This window comes from Athene noctua, chromosome 5 (genome assembly GCF_965140245.1).
Source record: "Athene noctua chromosome 5, bAthNoc1.hap1.1, whole genome shotgun sequence".
Classification (NCBI taxonomy): domain Eukaryota; kingdom Metazoa; phylum Chordata; class Aves; order Strigiformes; family Strigidae; genus Athene; species Athene noctua.
This window is the reverse complement of record NC_134041.1, coordinates 39,618,907-39,638,571: the sequence shown is the minus strand read 5'-3', so window position 1 is coordinate 39,638,571 and position 19,665 is coordinate 39,618,907. Positions and strand designations below refer to the sequence as shown.

At 39.8% G+C, this 19,665-nt stretch overlaps 2 protein-coding genes across 6 annotated transcripts in view; one reads left to right on the top strand and one right to left on the bottom strand.

Moving 5' to 3' along the window:
* Positions 1-6,253, top strand: part of LOC141960894 (L-threonine ammonia-lyase-like) — a 33,316-nt gene extending 27,063 nt beyond the window's left edge. For 3 of the 4 annotated variants that reach the window (XM_074907120.1, XM_074907119.1, XM_074907121.1), the window contains exon 12: positions 3,091-6,253. In XM_074907120.1, coding sequence (XP_074763221.1) covers positions 3,091-3,189 — 99 coding nt within the window. In that variant the 3' untranslated portion in view covers positions 3,190-6,253. The remainder of the gene's footprint in view (positions 1-3,090) is intronic. The other variant, XM_074907122.1, reaches the window with a different exon arrangement.
* A 5,755-nt stretch (positions 6,254-12,008) lies between these two features.
* TMEM254 (transmembrane protein 254) lies at positions 12,009-18,954 on the bottom strand. 2 transcript variants are annotated; one of them, XM_074907117.1, is made up of 4 exons: positions 18,817-18,954; positions 17,096-17,199; positions 15,866-15,925; positions 12,009-13,565 (listed from the first exon to the last, which is right to left on the bottom strand). In XM_074907117.1, the coding sequence occupies exons 1-4, from the start codon at positions 18,919-18,921 to the stop codon at positions 13,445-13,447; spliced, it is 390 nt and encodes a 129-aa protein (XP_074763218.1). In that variant the 5' UTR covers positions 18,922-18,954; the 3' UTR covers positions 12,009-13,444. The 2 variants fall into 2 exon arrangements, with proteins under 2 accessions (XP_074763218.1, XP_074763219.1); XM_074907118.1 differs by lacking the exon at positions 15,866-15,925.
* Positions 18,955-19,665: the final 711 nt, after the last annotated feature.

The following is a 19,665-nucleotide window of genomic DNA, read 5'->3' as shown; positions in this document are numbered from 1 at the left end:
CTTTGCAAATTTACTGCTTCTGTGAAGTTATCAACGTTCCTCTCTTTGAAGTGAAATGAATTCCTATGAATATTTTAATTTATGCATCTGGATTTTGGTGTTGCACAGAGTGATAACACGATCAATTCTTTTTCTTTATCTTTTTTTCAGCCTTTGTCCTGCTCCCTCAAATTATTTCTAGTTATTAAATAAAATCCAAGAGACATCAATATTCAGTGAAGGCTGTTCTGTCTTCCATTTCTTGTAGGCCTGCTATAAAAAAAAACCCAACAGGCTAACTAAACCCTTAGGCTAGAATCAATCTTTACATTACCTCTCACACAGAGCAGAACTCTAAACGCAGTAAAAGATCCATCTGGATGGATATTTTAACGATCTTACAAGACCATATAATTTTATAATTATTATTATTTTTTAATCCAGCAAGAATATAATATGCAGGAGAGAAATGCATAAAATTTACTCATTTTTTGTTGTTGTTTTTTCTGGACTTTTTTAATACACAGAAAAGAAAGGTCTACCACGCAAACATGGTCCTGCAGTCAGTGAGAGCTTTGCTGGAGCAAAAAGTCTATGTCTAGTACTGGGGGCTTCTGGGTTTGAAATGAATTTAAAGTTTTCTCTAGTTGTTGTGGGTTATCTTGTCTGGAATATAAGAAGCATCAGGTGGTAAGTTTGATCATTTGTTCTTAAATAAGACCAATTTGAAGTGCTTACTCTTAGTTCACCGGTAGGTATGCAACCTCCAGTAGCTAGTAGTACCTGGGTGACTGTTCATCCTAGATAAATATAATCCTTATGTACTTCCCCATGAACATGAGCGTTGCCCTGTTGGACACTCATGTAATTCATACTTGTCAGGTGAAACAAATGAAGGTAAAACTGCAGTGTAAATTGGTTTAATCTGAGCAAGAATGCAAATTCTTGTCTTCCTTGCTGTTTAGATCTGTAGCTGCTCTAAGGTGTAGTGCGATTCTCTGTTCACTCCTGCTGTGTGCAAATGTTCTCTCTTTATTTGACAAGTGTGAAAAATCACGTGAATTTCTGGAGTTGTTTATTATTTCTGCTGCTGCTGTTATTACTTTTATAATACACTACAGCATATTAAAGGCCATATCACATGTTGGATGCTCTGTGTGTACAGAAAAAAAAGACAGTGTCTATACAAGCTGTTTACAAGGTCTCTGGCTCCAATCTATCCAAGTCTGTCTGGCTTCAATCATTAACAAAAAAGAAAAGGGCAGAGAGGAGGATAGTTAGCTCTGTAAATCAAAATGCTTTCCCATGCTTGCTCCAGGGCAGAGCAACTGCTTGCTGCCAAATACTCAAATCTGAACTTGGCAAGTCCAGACTGGTTTCAAGTGCAGCAATTGATTTGCTCAGGACAAAACAGGCATGATTGCTGTGGAAAGGGAAAAAGGTTGCCTTTTTTAATTACAGACTCTGTGAGAGATGAACATGTGCTCTTGAAGAAATGACTGAAAAGCTTTAGGAATTTTTATATGAACCAGGGAATGGATAATGGGTATTTGGTACTTTGGTGCCTAGCTATCCTTAAGATACTTTTCCCAATCTTTGCGTTCTCTCCTCTTCCCTCATTATTGTCTTCTGTGACTGTCCTTCTCTTGAGATTAAATCCCACCTTTTCAGAGGCGAAAGAAATTAGCATCTAATTTGTGTTCCAAAGAACCAAACAAGAATAGAACTATGTTTAGGATAAAAGATGAAGAATTATGGAAACAGAACAAAAATGTGGCTTATTTCATGATGGATATTTAAAAAGCTATAGCCAGTTTTCCAATTAAATGAGCTCATGGCTGTTTAGAATAGCCTGAAGTCAGTGTTTTATCTTTAATTTTGCTAGAGGTTTATTGTTATTTTAAGCTCATTCCTGGAAACATGAATTCACAAAGTTCTTATTTCGAAATGTCCTCATAAACATATTTGAGTAGAGACAATTTTACTTTTTGTCTTGTTGCTTTCTGTAAAGGATGCAGCTCTGATAGGAACATACAGGGCATCTGTGTCTAATAGTCCACCTTAAGGTTACCATGACCAGTTTTTCCTTTATTCTCTGTAGATTTGCTTGTTAAAATAAATTCTCTGTTGCACTGTGACTCATCTTGCATCCTTTCCTCACTAGATTTCCCTGTTTCTGTGAGGTCTTTTTTCCATGTGGCACTTTCAGCATCAGTGATAATTCCAGCAGGGTCAGTGGTGATGGAAGTTAGTAGTCTAAAATTATGAAGTATAATTTTAATTTTCCTTCTGCACCTTCACATTTGTTCCTCACTTTTAATAGTGCCCAGATTTTCAAATGATGCAGTAGAGATGTGAGTATGTAGAAAAGAGGGATTAAAGAAGAGTTTTTAAAATGACATTGAAGTTATTGTCTTCAGTGGCTGCATGACAGGATTTTCAATAATACTTGTCAAGGAAAGTGAAGAATAAAACTATCAAAATTTAGGGTTTTGCCTGGGTTTAGTTTGATTTAGCATCAGAACAACCATCACAGAAAACTAGAAGTGAATCAATGAGCAAACAAAAAATCCAAGTAAAACAAGGTGTGTGAGTAGATGAAACCAGACAGAATACTGCTGAGATGATAAAGGATTGGGGGATAACTCCATGAGAGAGAGGAGGAAGAGAATATAAAAAGCTTGAAGGATGGAACAAACACTGCCCTGAAACATGGGTAATGGGGTGAGGTAAGAGTCAGAGATAGGTGAGGTGGCAGCAGCACCACATAGCCCAGGGAAGGGAAAAGAGAAGCTGCTAATGGATGACTTCAGGGAGGCCAACAGTACTTGCCCAGGAGCCATCAGAGGATCAGTCTAGCTTCTTCAAACATTGAAAGCAATAAAAAGTAGGGCTGTTGGGAGGTTATAATACTGTGCAGAAGGGCTGGAAGAGCCCCAGATGTCTGCAATGTCAGTTTTCTTACCTGCATAGACATGGGATTTGAGGCCCAGGGTTTTTACATTGAACAGATCATTTTGCTTTTACAAGCGTATTTTAGGATTTTGTTGGAAATGCCTTTGTCTGAGATTGCTGCCATGCCATCAGGAATGTTCCTAATTCTTTTCTCAGGTCACCTGCACCGTGGAGACCAGAGACAAGATCCATACAGCCCAGCTGAGGAACACACTCCTGGAACGCTACCCCACAGCTGCCTGGACGGAGCGGTGATGGGCACAGCACAAGGGACAAGGCTGAGGTCCTCTGACAAGTATTTTACAGAGCCATAATCTTGAGGCATTCAGAAAAAATATATTTCAAAGCTTGAACAGTTAGCAAATAGTTTCAGGATATTTATTTCCTGCTCAAAATGTCCTTGGGATGAAGTTAAAACTTTAGCTTAGCTAAGGGAAACTTCTAGTCTCTGCCCATGTTGGAATTCAGTAATTCATTATCAGTTGGCTGTCTGGATTTTGGCTAGTATGTAGGATCCAATGGCATTCAATAAATAAAGAATGAGAAGGTATTTTTCTTTACATCTGAAAATAGTCCTATCAAAGGTCTTTTGATTTTCATGCCCCTAGTTAAAGTAATGCAGCTTCTTCTGCTGGACTTTGCCATGCTACTAGTATAGTAATTTTTCATTTCCAAGCCAAAAGCAGTTTTCCATTTGCTGAATCTGCTTCAGGAGATATATACATGTGTGTGGGTGTGGGTTTGAACACACTTCTGTTCTGATCTTTGCTATCACATAGGAAAAATTATGCTAATAAAATGTGTTTTAAACAAAACCAAAAACCCTTGGAAGATAAAAAGCAATATTGTATTTCTAAAGTAAAGTTCCCAAAAATGTTGCAGCAATAAAAAAACATATTCTGTATATAATTAGATCTCCCATGCAGAACACAAATGTAATTCTTCCCCCTGCTTTTGGGGACTCAGTATAAAAAGTAACATATAAAATGGCTTGTGTTTCTTTATAAAAAGGGGTCTTTTGACCCATAGGAATTTTGTAATTAACATTCCACTGATCATCTTAGCCTAAAACAGACTCTGTCCATCTTACCTGATGGATTAAGTACACTGTTAAGAGTGAAATATATTTAAAGACCACATGTTACTAGCCAAAGGCAGTAACAGGAGAAGAGGAAGCCTAAGTCTTAGGCACATGGCTAATGCTATTAACAAAGAACACATTGACCTAAATACCATTTTCATCACTACAGGCAGAGACCAACTGATAAGGTAACAGAGTGGAATGGTAAGAAATGTAAGAGAAATTCAGGCCCACTTCTGAGCGTGTGTACAACGGTTGCCTTTCCACTTGGGCAAAAATCAGTTTAAGGCCAACTGCAACAGAGCCAATCTATACCATTCTAATTAGTTAAATTTAACGAGGATTGACCCAAATTTCGGGCGTAGGTATTTTAATGAGAGGTCTTTATCCTGCCTCTAGCATGTCAGGCTGATAATTAAGTATATGAAATAAATATGATGTATTTAGCAGTGCCCTAGCAGAGCACAGCTGAAAATCCAGCAAGGTCAGAGTGAGCATGTCCACTCATGGGACTGTGTGGGATCAAATCATTCCAGTTCCCATGTGCAGGGCTGGGTGAGCTGTTGCTAGGTGTTCGTGAAAACCAACTCTTATTATAGCTTTTTGGGGAGAAAGGTTCTGCAAGCCCATAGTGATGCTGCTTTTTTGTCATATTACAATTTATAATTTGAGCTTACATCTTTAGTACTCCCCTGCAATTAGGAATGGGCTTGCTCCTATGTTTCCTTTCTTGGTTCTACAGTGGGAAACTTTTGTCTCTAAAGCACAATCAAAAAGTCACATGTGGAAGAGGAGATGCCCTTGGGGTAGGTGAAAGCTTTCTCTGCCCTCTCTTAACTCTCAGCCATCTGTAGGCTAGGAAGAGCAATCTAAACAGCGGGTCCCTATGGACTAAAAAGAATGAACCACATATCCAAACTTACACGGATTTCAACTGTATTGTATCTACTAGTTATGGATATCTAGCTATATCTATAACTTGTGCCTGCAGAGTGGGGTGAAGAGGGCAGAATTCTGGCTGTCTCTGCAGTATTTTTTTTCTGGGAAATACTCTGTTCCTTCCTATTGTTGCTCATGAAGGAGTAGGAGTAGAGAGGAGACTCTCACAAATGATGAACATGTAATAGAAGTTCTCTGGTTTGGTCTGCTTTTGGAAGGATCATGTTTGTTTGCACATGGAACTAAAAATTATTGATGCCTCAATGGTTAGTTTCTTTCCCTTCTTGCCACCCAGATGGATATAGGGCTTGGTCTCCAGAACATGTCCTGTAAATCACAGCCTGTCAGACACAATTCCTTTCTTCACAGTCAGAAGAGTTTAAGAAATCTATATAGAAATATGTCATGACAGACTACATACTGTGTACGTGCTATTTCTATTGAAACAAGCAATGAATCACATCATCAAAGAGCAGATCTGGGGATGTAAACCCACTATAAATCAGCGTCTAATTATCCTCATCTCTTTTGGCAAAACTCTCAGGAAATTTTGAGGATGTGTCAGATATCTACGTTAAAAGAAAATGGGACTTTATAACCAATGTTCTCGGTAGTGGCCAACAGCTTCTGCTGTCTGAGACCTTGGTTTATCATCCTGCATTATCCTGGAATTTATTTTTTTAGAGGCTCAGAGTATTAACGACTTCTTTTTTAATCAGTGGGAACTGCATTTAGCAAGTCTTCACAAAACTGGGGCAAGCAGATAGAGCAACTGAAAATCAGCGCACTCAGAATCACTGTATGATTTTGAGAATATTTGGGGGAAAAAAAGGAAAAAAGAAAAAAAAGGAAAGTGATGTCTAGAAGTTACTTAAAATGTCAAACATGCTATCTGCAGTTTGGTTTTATTTTCATTGTATTAAGTATAAATATAAACTGTACATTGCTCTTCAGTGTAAACACTTTACATGTGAATATAATGATAGCAGAGTTTATTTCCATTCTATATTGCTTTTATATGAGTCCATTGGCTTTAAAACTAAGATAAAATACTTCAAAGGAAAAAAAAAAAAATCTTTAAATTAAGGTATGCAATTGGAAAGAATACCAAAATATCTGTTCTGCTAACCTTTTTTAAATTATGAAATATAATAGGACTATGGCATTTCAAAGATCTAAAAATATGTTTTTAAATGTTTCATTTAAAGAAGTATTTTTATGTAAAGTGTTCTTCTGTATCTTGAAAAAAAGTAACTTCAATGAATATGTAAAACTTCACAGATTGTTAAATTAGCAAAATGTAAATCTAAGCATTGTATTTATCTGAAAAATAATTAAAAATATGCTATGCCACCTCAGCAATGAAAGATTTGTAATTCTCTCATATGGTACTGATAGCAGCCTTGCGTTAAAAATTCAGAATTCATTTCTTTTCATTTCTCCATCACTGACATTGACACAAAATCCATGTCATTCATGCACATCAAGCTCTGGGCTGCCATGGAGGTGACCACAGCTGGTCAGGACTGCTGCTCTTGCCCTGTGGAGTGGGATGGGAGGCTGCCAGGATGCTCCACAGCATGGCTGGATGAATATCTCTCTATACTGGCTTGGAAAAACGTTCTGTTTTGGGTACTAGGCCAGGTGCAAATGCCATCTTGCTTGTACCTGGCTGTGTTCCTGGGCAATGTGTAGAGTCTGGGTGCAGAAGTATCCTGGACTGGGTTTGTGTGGGTGAATTAAGTCCACGATGCCTGGTGAATCCAGTCTCAGAGATACTCATCACAAATAATATGAACTTTGGTAACCAGTCCTTTGATTTCAGGGTGCAGCAGACTCCACCAGCTAAAATGCATGTTTGTGTCTCCAGTGGAAGAGGATGCTTTGACCCAGATAATTCCACTAGAACTAAACTACTCAGCTTTGAGAACAGACCTGTGAATACAAGGTTTGGCAGGGCAACAGCACAACTTCTTCCAAGGACTGAAGAAAACAAAGTGTATCTTTAACTGAAACAAAATCTCTTCCCATATTGATTCCTTAACTTCTTCATCCAGGTCCTGTTAACTCTGGATTAATATCTAAAGCTTTGCCAGTACATGTTTACATAACATCAGGAAAAGTTCATCTCCCTTACAGGTGGCCTGTCCTCACAAGTAGCACCTTGCCATCTAGCCTACTGCTTTTGGAAGATGTAGAAATATGTGTTCCTCCTTTCCCATCCTAAAATGCAGTAGGTGCATTTGACATGCAAATCAAACTTCTGCTAGATCCAGACCTAGGCATGTGGTTTAGTGATCGGTCTTGACTTCAGGGTTGGGCTGTAAATCCTGCCAGTCATTTATTTGATGGCCTCAGTTCTCCTGTTACCTTCTTTGTTGTTTCTTTAACTGTAAGCAGTCTGCCACATATAGAATACTGAAGTTTGCAGAGTTTCTTTCTATTACAAACCTGTGCTTTCCTGTGCTCCCAACTTTTTGCTACATCCCAATAGAGGGGGAATCCTGCTGAATGTTATGCCATCCTGAGCTGATGAATTTCCCATTGTTCAAAAGCACATTATTTATATAAAATAAAGCTGCAGCAAAAATTGGTGGCTGTGGCTAGAAAACACTCTAATAAAATATGAATATTTTAAATTAATTCAATAATAATAATACATAACAACAAGGTCCCTAAACCCATACAGCCCATGTCACTGAAGAAAGGAAGAGTTGAGCAAGTCCATAAGGGGCAGAGCCAGATTAACCCCACCTGAGTGCATCACAGAAAGGATATGAGGGGCTTGGCCTGGCCCTAGGGGAAGGGTATGTTGGTGAGGGGTTTCAGCTGTGCTGTTAGTGGTGTCTGAAAGCTCTTCTAGATTCAGGTAATCTTATTCACTGGGGTTTTTTCATTTTAATTACTTTTTAATTTTTCATGCTTCTGAAATTTGTGCAAAAAGGTGTTGTTTGCAGGCAGTTTTTCTTTTGATAAGAAGTCTAGTGTCTTTAGGAGGAGATTTTAATTTGTGGGGTTTCTAAACCTGGTAAATTTGTCTCCCTGTCTGTTCCCTTGGGGCACCTATGAGGTTTTGGTTTAAGAGAACAGTCTTGAAGAATGCTTGATAAATGCTACAAGAGTATTTCTTATACTTCTCTTTTCTCCTTCCTAGCTCTGTGTGTATGCACTAGTTATGCTTGGAGTTGCAGGGGCCTCCTAAGGTCCAGCACAGCATATAGGTTGTGACATGCTACTGCCTCTTCTCTGAAGAGCAATAGTAAAGGAAATACTGAGGGGCTTTTTGTTTATTTTGCTTTCACCAAACCATGACAATGTCTTGAGCTGTTGATGCAGGCCTTGCATATGTGCACCAGTCTGAATAAACATGTTGCTGACAAGATAAACTGAATGTGTAGGCTGCTGGCCATATGCCAAAAGTTTTCATGAAGTCCTCGGATGAGTGGAGTTATTAAAAAAAACCTCTAGAAAAATCTCTTTATTTTGTATGTGGAAATCGCCTGCTGGGAGGCAAGTGAATAAAAATGTACAAGCTTGTAATTAACAACCAAAAAAGCAAAGGATTTTTATAACTGCGTAGCCTTGTAAATAGTGAAGTGAGACTGATGGCCTCATTAACAAGGGCTTACATACAGCAGTACTGTAATGAAAAAATATGAACTGATGTTCTCCTCTCTTTAATCAAACATGATGAATAAATAAAAAAGGAACATATAATTCAGATTATATCATTCATGGAAACATAACTGCATTTAGTGTTAAAGGATTTTACCAGACTGTGTGTATCTCTAGGCTTGCTTTATTAACAACTCAGAGTTGAGCCATCACCTCAGTAAGTGACAACAGCTGACAAAAAGCGTCTTATATGATTCTTCATAATATGCAATACAATACTAATTCATCATCAATTTCAAAAGTCCATTATATTCCGCAGCTCCAACTAGTTCTTCTCGTCCCGCTCCGGTTCCTCTTCTGACATTGCTGCTCACTGATGCAATCTTCGATCATCATGGTTACTTGTTTTCAGTATTGTTCCTAGAGCACCTGTGAATACTGCACTGAAATGTTAGTATGGTTCCTAGAGCACCTGTGCTGTATAAAACAATATCTATTGATTAATATTCCTGCTATTAATAATGTAAGAAAAAAGATTTCTAAAGCTTACTCCTTTTACATTTAGTTACTGCTTTTCTTTGCAAAGGTCATTTGCCTGGAAGCCTTAAAATCAGTGAGCTAAAAGTTGTTTTCCATAACATGTTCCTCTAAAATCTGCTGTATTTCTGCAGATCTGCAATTTCTGTCCCCCCACCCCGGAGACTGTGCCAGAATGCCCACAAGCAGCAGACTGTAGGACTTCAAAGACCTTGCCTATAGTGGTCAAACTTGATTGATGTACTTGGTTGATATACCTGCAGATTCTATAACCATGGTCAAGGAGGCCATTCCCCCAGCTTTAACTGGGCTCTATTGCCATTCGGGAAACCAGCTGCCCAGCTCGAGGGCAAATTAAATGTCCTTAATGAACCAACACTTGGGTATTTCCAAAGACTGGCCCAGCTGACTCCTGTTCTGTTTAGAAAAATCTAGGTCAGAGTGAATGAGATGTAAAAGAAGACAACATACTGTGATTCTGAGAGAGGTTTTTCATCACTCACTGCAAAAATGAGCTACAACCCTTAAGGCTTTAGAAATAGTTCTTGGAAATGGATGGGAGACATCTCATTGCCCCTGTTCAGACCCAGCAAAGTTTCTGAGCTTATGCTGCATTTTCTGACTCAGCTTCTCAGTGACAGAGCTTGATTTAAGCAGTGATTTGCCAAACATGCTGATCTGGATTGCTCACCTTACTTTAAGAAGCACATTACATTCATTTCCATGTATTCCATATATTATGATTTAAAGGTGAAAATGGATCTTGGTAGTTTGTGTTTTCTCCTGCAACAAAGTTACCAAGCAATCACAGCATAAAACCACTGTTGTAAGTAATGTGGCTATTTGTGACTTTGATGATCAAAAGAAATAATTTCATAAATGCAGGTCAAATAAATAATGCTTTATTTTTGTATGTGCCTAGAACAAACAGATGCTGTTTTAAATTTTTTTGGCACCTACTTTACATTACTAGTATAAAGCATACCCAGTGTTGCACATAGGCTTTCATAGCAAAGTGGGGTTTTTATGTTTTCATTTTGAAATGGATGGCTAAATGGCATTTATTTCTCTTCAGTACAGCCAAACAGCCTAGTTGGCAGAAATATCTATCCTGGAAAACATTTCCCAATGTCAGCTTACCTTTCTCGGTGATTTACCTTCCTATTTAGTGGTATTCTTTAATAGCAAAAACACTTCTGTTTCATTTGGTTTTCCTTTTGGTGGGAAGTAATATTTTGAAACATTCTTTTACAATGAAGTACTAACATTTACAAGTGTTTTCTTTTGGCAGGCCTGGTGCATTGAGTGCTGATGTGGGAGATGGTTTGACACTCAGCCTAGCCTGTGAGCTGCTATAAGAACATAAGGGTACATTTCTGTTGCTTTCTCCTTTTGTTGTGGAAAGAGTATTTTGCAGTGGAAAGAATTACTTTATGCGATTAAGAGTAATCCTTTATTGTCACCATTTGGATAGCCTGCAGAAATACTTATGCCTGGTATAACCAGTGCTGTTTCCAAAGAGCCTGTTACTAGCCATGAATGTATGTCTCTATGGGTTTAGTGGGGTGCTGACCTGCATTCATGCTTCTGCAGGCTTAACTTGTCAAGTATCATGGTATGTTTATCTTGTTGCAATGTTAGGGATGCTACAAACAAATATTCAGAAACAGCATCTCAGTATTATTTTGAATCTCATTGTTCTGTGGGTTTCTTTCTTTTCATCAAGGCTATTTTACATTAAAAGCTAGTCCACATTTCTTATCCCAGGCTTCTCAGATTTTGAGTTGGGGAACTCATGGGCTTCAAAAACATTAGAAAACAGGCATCCATGCTGCTTAGAGAGGCTAAGAGTAAATACTTTTTTTTTTTTAAACAAGTGGAAAAATTGAACTGCTGCCAAGTAAGGCAATGTTTCAAAGTGTCTGAAGGTAGCCAAACGCAATGTAGTTGCATTTCTAAAATGTTTGATAGGCAATGCCCAACAACCTCCAAACAGAAAGCTGCCGAGATCTGTCAAGTTAAAAAAAAAAACACCAAAAAGCCCCCCACAAAACCAAAACTCCAAAAAAAAAACAACCCCACCCCCAAAAAAACCCAGAGAAGCTTCAAAACAAAACCCTGCCAATGCCAGTGTCTGGCTAAAACTTGTTCTGACCTGGAAATATTTTTTAACTAAGTCAGTTACAAATTGACCTTTTTTTTTCATCTCCCTTGGGCTGCACTGAGGAAGCTTTTACCATTGCCCCTCTAAAAGGAAGCCCTACTCCTTGAGCCTGTAAGTAAGCAGTTAACTTCTCAGAGCTGTGCTTTAACTATAGCCACTGCAGAGCCCTCAGGAAGGACTGTGGAAGCCATGATGGTGAGTGTCACAAGTGCCTGGTGTGCAGACTGGCAGTGGGAGGGGAAGCTTGTGTAGTAGTTCTGACCTTATTTACATCTTTACTGATGGGAAGTGAACAGTAGGAAACAAGAACAGACAAAAATACCTATTAAGAAGAAAAAAAGTCTTTTACTACCTTTCCTAAGTTTTTAACTACCCTCGGCATTACTGTTACTCCTTTTCCTCTGTACAAGAATCATGAAAATGTTCAACCAGTTATTCTTTTTATCCCTTCACATTCTTACATTAATGCTCATTAAGTGTTCAATTAGAATTCATCTTGAAACACAAAGTATTATACCTCTACATGTTTTAGTGCCATGGAGAATGACTTTTTTTTGTAGAAATAAGTCACATGAATACCTTGCCCTGTTAGGAATACCAGACTTCTGTGGGCCTTACTCCAGAAAGCATACAGCCAGCTGAATCTTCTGTTCCATATGTTTGATACTGGTGTAAAGATGGTACCTATATATTTTGTATAGACATTTATGTCCAGGATAAATTAAAAAGAAAAACAACTTCACTTTTTAAGAGATCTTTATTCCAGGGTCACAGACTAAGATAAAAGGTTACACAGTAAAACTTGGGCATTTATGTTGGATTTCTAGCCACTAAATACAAGCTTCTACTTCTCTACAAAATGTTATCAGTTTACCATTAAAAAAAACACAAAGAAAAAATCCAAACCAAACCACCACTTCAAGCCCTTCAGTTCTCCATCATCTTAGTACCCACTGAAAAGCAAAAACTTTATGTACCTGTGCTTGAGTAAGACTTCTCCATGTTACAGTCTGCAAGTACTGCACAAGGCATGTTTATTTGTTACTGCCTCCTGGAACCGTTTCTTAGAGGAAGAACCACCTTTTCTTGTCCTTTCTTCTAAAACAGTAGCACCACAGATGACACAGTAAAACTTCACCACACCACAGCTAGTACTTTAAGTATTTGTTTTAGTGCTTTAAGAAGTAATAAGACAGACTATGTTCTTGTTCAGTCAAAAGTAGAAGACAATATGATAAAAGGCTCACTATACAGACATGAAGTACTCTTAAGAGGTGCTTAAGATGTCCTGAAATCTGTGGTTGAGAGACCATCAGCATCTGGGAAACAGTGGCGTATGTTTATGCACTGTATCTAATTTCATTCATAAATATAAATTTGAAGCTAGGTTTTGGAATACTAGGGTTTTTTTCTTAATAATAAATTACTTTTTGAAAAAGCTGCCCTCAAGCCTACAGGATTACTACTTTATGCTATACTAACTCAAAGATTAAAATCTTCATTCAAAAGATGAGGTCATGCTGCATGAAATTTAAGGCATATTTATTAAAGTGCTTTATGTATCCCAGTTCATCACTGCACCTCATCTGGAACTGAGACTTGGTCTTTTCACTGTGCTTGCAGCAACAGTGGTCTGTCCTTTGTGGAAGAAAATAAGTTTACAAAACAAAGTACAAAGACCAGGCTCTAACAACAGCTATGCAGCCAGTAAAATATCCTGTAGAGAAAATACAGTAAGTTTAAATCCTATACCAAAACAGGTGCATGTTGCATTGTGGCTATAAATAACTCTCCCAGTTGTAGAAGAAAATTCCTCCACATGAAAAAGTAATTTATCAATCATTACTGCCAGCTGTCAGGGTCTTATCAATGAGAATCAGAGTATATAGTCTATGTCAAAAACTGCAGAGAAGCAACTTCTGGCTTCTTGCATAACAAATGGGATTAAACTTTGGCAATGCCAGGACTGAAGGGCTGAACTTCTATCGAACTATCCACAGGGCCCTGTGAATTGTAACTATCTTATTTAGTGAGATGAGAGTTACTTGGGTAGAAGAGCACTGCATCATGTAGCAGGAATGTAATTTAGCTAATGACAACACCAAGACTTGTAAGTGAGGATCTTCTGAAAAATGAGGATGAGGAATGTGAGAAGTGATTTCTTTCACTGACTTCTAGTAGTGCTTCTTGGCTGAAGGTTTGTAAGACACCAGAAGACCAAAGGAAGCATATCCAAATAAAAGCGTCTGAATGAACCAGTGAAACTGAATTGCTGGGTCAGTGATTCCTTTAGATCTGTAACATTAACAGAAGCATAAGATGTGTCAAAAACCTTATGGTCTTGCAGACTATACTGTGATACTTGCAAAGTAAGGTTAGGTATTTCTGCCCATCCTTGATACATCAGATTTGATTAAAACATTTGAACTTAGCATCATTAATTTCAATCTGAGACTTACTTTCTGTACTAACTAAATGTACCAGTTCTTGTGATTTTAGTGGATTTTAAGCTATCTATGGAACAAAGGTTCTTTCAAAACTTTCATGCATACAATTTCCTCAATAACATATAAATTGCAATCTCAGTCTATGCTATTTAAAATAACTTATCCTAGAAGTTTATGTACAAATAACCAATAAATGAGTAGCTTAATACTAATCTTAATAGACAAGTCTGTGCATAACTTCTTGTAGACTACAGGCACTGAAGGTAGACTGTATGCTAGCAGGGCAAAGAGGCCTGACAATTACTGTGCAATGCAGCATGAAGAAGCACTGTTACTTGCATTTGTGGCTAGAAAAATATGGGTACAGGGGGCTGAAGACACCTGATGTGATTTATGAAACTGAGACCTTCCTATGTCAGTTAGCTCTAACTTAGCATAAGTGAATTTTTCTGTATGTTACAGAGTGTCACCTTTTCCTCCACTTCACTGTTGTTGAGAAATACTTTTCTTTGAAAATTCAGTCGAATGAGTATAAACATGATAGCAAACCAACGGATTACACATTTCCAGTAAGCAATTGTACCCAATGTGCTCTAACACATTAGTTTACAAGGGAGCTCCCTCTACTGACCTTTGCTAGAATAGTTCAGCTGTTAATTACCTCTACAAGTACAAAATGATTACACAGCAAGTGTTGATAAACACATTTCTTGATGTTTATTCTTAAACTGTTCTACCATGAAAATCTTTGGTTTAGATTTCCAGCTGCAGTGTTTCCAATTGAGTCCAAAAATTGGAAAAGTAGGGCTTAAGAAATTTACTTTATATAAATAAGTAAGCTTACTTGAATAGACCATATGCAGAAATACAGGCCAACAGCCAATGACAGTACTCCTATGGATTAACAAATGTGTATCTGCTTCCTTGCTAGTTCTTCCTCATGCTTCTTTTGTGATGCTAGTAAGTAGACATCACTTATGTCACTAAAGTATATGGTGTTTGGTGCTCATAGTAAAGTACAACTGTTTAGTAATCTACATAAATATACCTGAAGAGATGACAATGGGCAGGCAATCTATGCTCTCTCTTTCTTGTGGGCTTTAACGCTACTCTAACTTGACTACAATACACCCATTTAGTACAATCACTGGTGGTCAAGTTCACTCTCACTTAAAAATCACCTTAAACCTATATACCTATCTGCAGAATCAGCGTTAAAGTTTTAACCTTAAAGCTATAATTTAAAACTGGAGCCTGGTAAAAAATTACTGACTTCTATTCTGAAGGCAAGAAATTGTTCATCCATATTCTGTTATCTCCAGAACCACCTTAAATAGCTTTCCATGGAAGAAAATCCCTTTGCCTCTCAGACATGTTACCTGAGAAGCCTGTGACAGACAGCTCTGAACTGAACTAAATCAAGTGGAAAACCACCATTCTTACAGTGGCAAACAGATTGGCCATCTAATCTGTAGAGCATTAATATCAATATCTACATTCTTCTGAATTATTACAAACAAAATTCAAATGAACAGAAGGGTGATGTGTTTGGACAGCATGCCTTTCCAAATAGCCCAACATCCTAATTCTGACTAATCAGACTATAAAAGTAAGGCCGACTAAGTCTAAATGCTTTATCCCACAAACCAGCAGATACAAGTAGATCTTAAACAGTCCCAAATGGAAGTGTTCAGTTGTATTCTCACAATATAGATGCAATAATTTAAGGAGGTAATTAGCAATTTCAAAATTCAGATGAGGTAAAATCTGATGAAGTTATAACACCTGAAGTTACCAGACTATTTCTACACTACCTATTGTTCCCTCTGCTTTGTACAAGCACAATGTTACTCAGTGAATAGTGAGTTCAGAGGCAGACAGACAAGCTCTGTCAAACCTTGCTGCTGCCAGTTCTGCAAGTTGCCGTCACTTGCTTTTGTCACCCTGTACAACAGTAACTACTAGCAGAATCTGCAGTAACCTCTTGTGGAGGATAGCAAACTATCACTGCAGCAAGAATTTTATCAGTATCCTCTGAACTAGTATCGCTGCTAAGAACCACCAAAATGAGTCCTGTAGCTTCATGTCACTTGTATCAGAAACAACTTTTCAGAGAATCTATGTTGGGGTGAGTGGAAGGCAACTTACTGACATAACTTAACACCGTAGAAGGCTTCTACTATGTGAATCAACCAGGATACCCAGAACCTAATAAAAAGAAAACATGTTTTGTTTTGTTTAAAATTAGGGAGTAGACTGTTGTATCCAAGATGCATTATGCAGAGAATGTAAAACCAGAAGCATAGACGTGGCATCTCACTTTAAGCTAGAAAGTGAGGAGTGTTTCTAATCATAGAAACATAACATTTGAGTCTTAAAAGAAACTGAAGTCCACTGAGAAAATTAGAGGAACTTTAACTCATGCAATATGCCTGGACCTGCCAATTCAAGTATCCACTGCATGTTTCCAAAACTTTCAGCACGTAGATTAAGCCAAAAAACCAAATGTTTACTGAAAGCAGTATAAATTAATCTTATTAAGCATGCAAAGTCTATATTTTTACTCACACAAATATTTTTAGTGGTCCTAATGAGTTACTGAAGTTTTTATAGGTTTAATTCTACAAAAACTGTGTGTACGGATTCAGAATATATGACTTGATTAGTCAAACTTGGTCTACAAATTTTCATATAGAAGCTTTTTTTAAAAAAAAGTACACAGGATATTCAGTTAGGATCTCAATACCTTGCTAACAGCAAGAGATGCTCTGAGCAAAGATGAAGGCTCATCTTCTACATGATGCATGGTAAACAACAAAGTTTTGATATCTTCCTGTCTTTACAGGAAGTCAGCAAGTGAGAGAACTGGTTACAGGGAAGTGTTTTCCAGCTCTTTTGTTAAAGTAACAAAACCTAAGTTTTGTAACACAGCAAAACTTAGCACTATGCAGTTTCTTCAGCAGGTTACTTGTCACATGGACAGGATTAGGATAAATTAATGGCAGGGTAGAAAACGTCAATTGAATCTTGGGGGGGGTGTGGAACAGAGAGAATTAGACTACTCGAGTAACAACTGATAAGCTTACATATGGACTAATAACTAGTCTCTAAAAGTAGTATCTTTCCCCCTTTCTCATTGTAACAACACAGATGCTAAATTCTAAGTTGAATTTTTAAACTTTCATACTGGTCTTAGCCTGTCTAGTCCTCCACATACTTATTACCCCACATCCTTAGTTGTAATGAGCTTGAAAGGAGAGCTCTTAAATGTAATTAAGAACTGGGTTACAGGAAAGCTTGTTAACACAGACTAAGCAGAAGAGTCCAAGAGAGACAACAGGAGAGGTGCAAATAATTATAAAGTCAAATATGACTTACCCATAGCAAACCCATTTGTGGTGGTTTTCCACTAAATAATTAAGGAAGGTACCAAATATTCCCAAATAGCTATAAGGTATAGTTGAAGGCCAAAGTGTTACCCACTTTAAAAAAAAAAAAAAAAAAGAAAAGTTAGCTTACTTCAGGATATAATGACTATCAATTTAACCTTCAAATTAGCTTTCTTTTTCCTCCCCCTGCCAAATGTGGTTTGGGGCTCATGAGTTCATAGTATTTCAGCTCTTCCATTCCATTAAACTTGCCTGAGACCCATACTCCTCATCAAGACCACTAGCCTTCTAAAGCACACTTATTAAGAAGATTCAAACCCATTAAATTTATTTTGCTTGACATACAAGATACCAAAGTGCTAAATTTAAGGTTACTATCTGTGTACCAAGAATGCATCTTCACATTGATCTTACAATTTAAATGCCACTTATTACCTTTACGCATGGTAGCAGCAAAAACTACATTGTCTTTGTACTGCAGAAGTTAGTCAGATGCAACTCACCTGAAGAATTCAAACAATGACTAAACTGAGAAGGAGGAATGACTACTTATCTAGAACTAGCAGACCAGTCTTTCTTCCTTTGCCGTTAAAAAATAAAATGTCAGATTTTGTTATTTTGAACAGAGCACAGAAGACAATTGAGCCGAAGCTCAGGACCCAAGGTGCACGCCATGTTTGGGTATCTTTCCTGTCACCGAGTTGTCCGCAACTAGCAGTTGTACCATCTACCTTTTAACAAGGAGGTAGTCAGTGAGCTGTGTACTTTAGAGTCCATTGGGGACGTAAACACCAAGCTGGGCCAAATGCTCACACTGGCTCATCTTTCTGGTATCAGTGCTGTAGTTTCTAACTACATCTAAATCTGGCTATGCTAAGGATGTGGCAAGATGATGTATTTAAACTGTTTCTTGAAACAGTCCAAAAGCTGTTTTGTGAGCTGTTTGGTTTGCTTTAACCATCATTTATTCAGTGGTGACTCTTATGTGTAGAAAATCCATGCAAATAGAAGAAAAACATGTGGAAGTCAATGGATGACTTCATAAACTTGTACAGTATCAAAACTGTCATTAATCTCCCCACTCTAGTAATCTGACCTGTTGTAGCTGAAGTCCATTTTTAGAAATTCTGGCAGCATGGTGACTGACCTAGCCTTTTTTCCAACAACATTATCAGTTAATGTAATCTGTAACTAAAGCCATCATTTGTAAATGCACCTTATTTATTGATATAACCGACAGCTGTCCCAGAGTGAGTTTTATTGACACCCAATGCGGTTTCAGTTCTGTGAATGTAGAAGACAGTGTCACAGGCTACCTGCATCACAAGCTACCGCGCTTGGGTGGCTGCAGTCCCAGCCAGGGACGCGGTATGCCCTCAGTGCCACAGCCTTGCTTCAGCTGGGAACCTGATTCGAGGTTGGTTTTTTTCAGAATTTCTTTCATGGATTTCTTCAGCTACCTCACAAGCTGACCTGGCAAAGCAGCATTTTTAGTTTCCTCTTTCTCCCAGTTTACTTTAGGAAGTGGCGTTTCCACGGACATTGAGATTATTCAGGAAGTATGTTCCACAAGCCCCGAGCTATCCGCGCGTCCCGCCGAGGGCCGCCGCTACTGGGGAAGCAGCAAACCCAGGGCAGGCCCGATCCAGCCCTCGAGTTTTGCAGCTTCCCGCGCCCGCCCGCCCGCCCGCCCGCCCCCCCCCTCCTTACGCCGAGGACGATCATGCCGAAGGCGATGGCGATCATCCAGATGAGCCGGGAGCGCTGGAAGTAGCAGCTGCCATCGCGGAGCCGCTCCGCGCCCGTCGCCGCCATCACGCCGCCGCCAACCGCCGCTCTGGGCACTGGGCACCGGGCGCCGCCGCCGCCGCTAAGGCCGCCGCGCGGGGGGCGGGTCCGGGGGCGGGGCGAGGAGCCGGCGGTGCCACCGCGCCTGGCAGGGCGGCCTCGTCCGGACCTGGGGCGGGGCGGTGCTGCCGGTCTGCCAGCCGGGCATGGCCGGGTCGGGCCGTGCCCTGCCCTGCCCTGCCCGAGGAATGCGGCGGGGCCTTCCAGGGCCGCTGGGGGCCGGCCCCGCGCGGTGGTTGGGGCGGGCGGTGACGCGGCCGCGCGCGGAGGGAGCTGCGGCCGCCGGTGGCGTCGCCTGCGGGGGGCGCGCGGCCCCGCGAACGGTGTGGCGGCGGGTTGGTGGTGCCGCCGCCGCGGGGAGGGAGCCGTGCCCGGCCGCGGGCTGGGGTGGCGAGTGCCCCCGGGCGCGGCGGCCATTAGCAGGAGCAGCAGCGTCCCGTCACTTCCGGCGGGGAGCCCGCCGCCGCCTCTCCCCGCCGCGGTATGCGGCTGGTCCCGGTCGCGGCTGCCGGCTCTGCGGAGCTGGGGCCGCGTAGGTCTCCGGTCAGGAAGCCGGGCATGCCCCGAGGGCGGCCCTACCCCTGCAACAGGAGGGAAGAATGGCAGAGTGAAACGCGGTCGTGAAACTCGGCGCAAAACTTGGAGTGAGTTTTTCAGCTCAGCTCAACTCTTGGCCAGTTACCTACAGCAGTCTGGATTGGGGATAGGGAA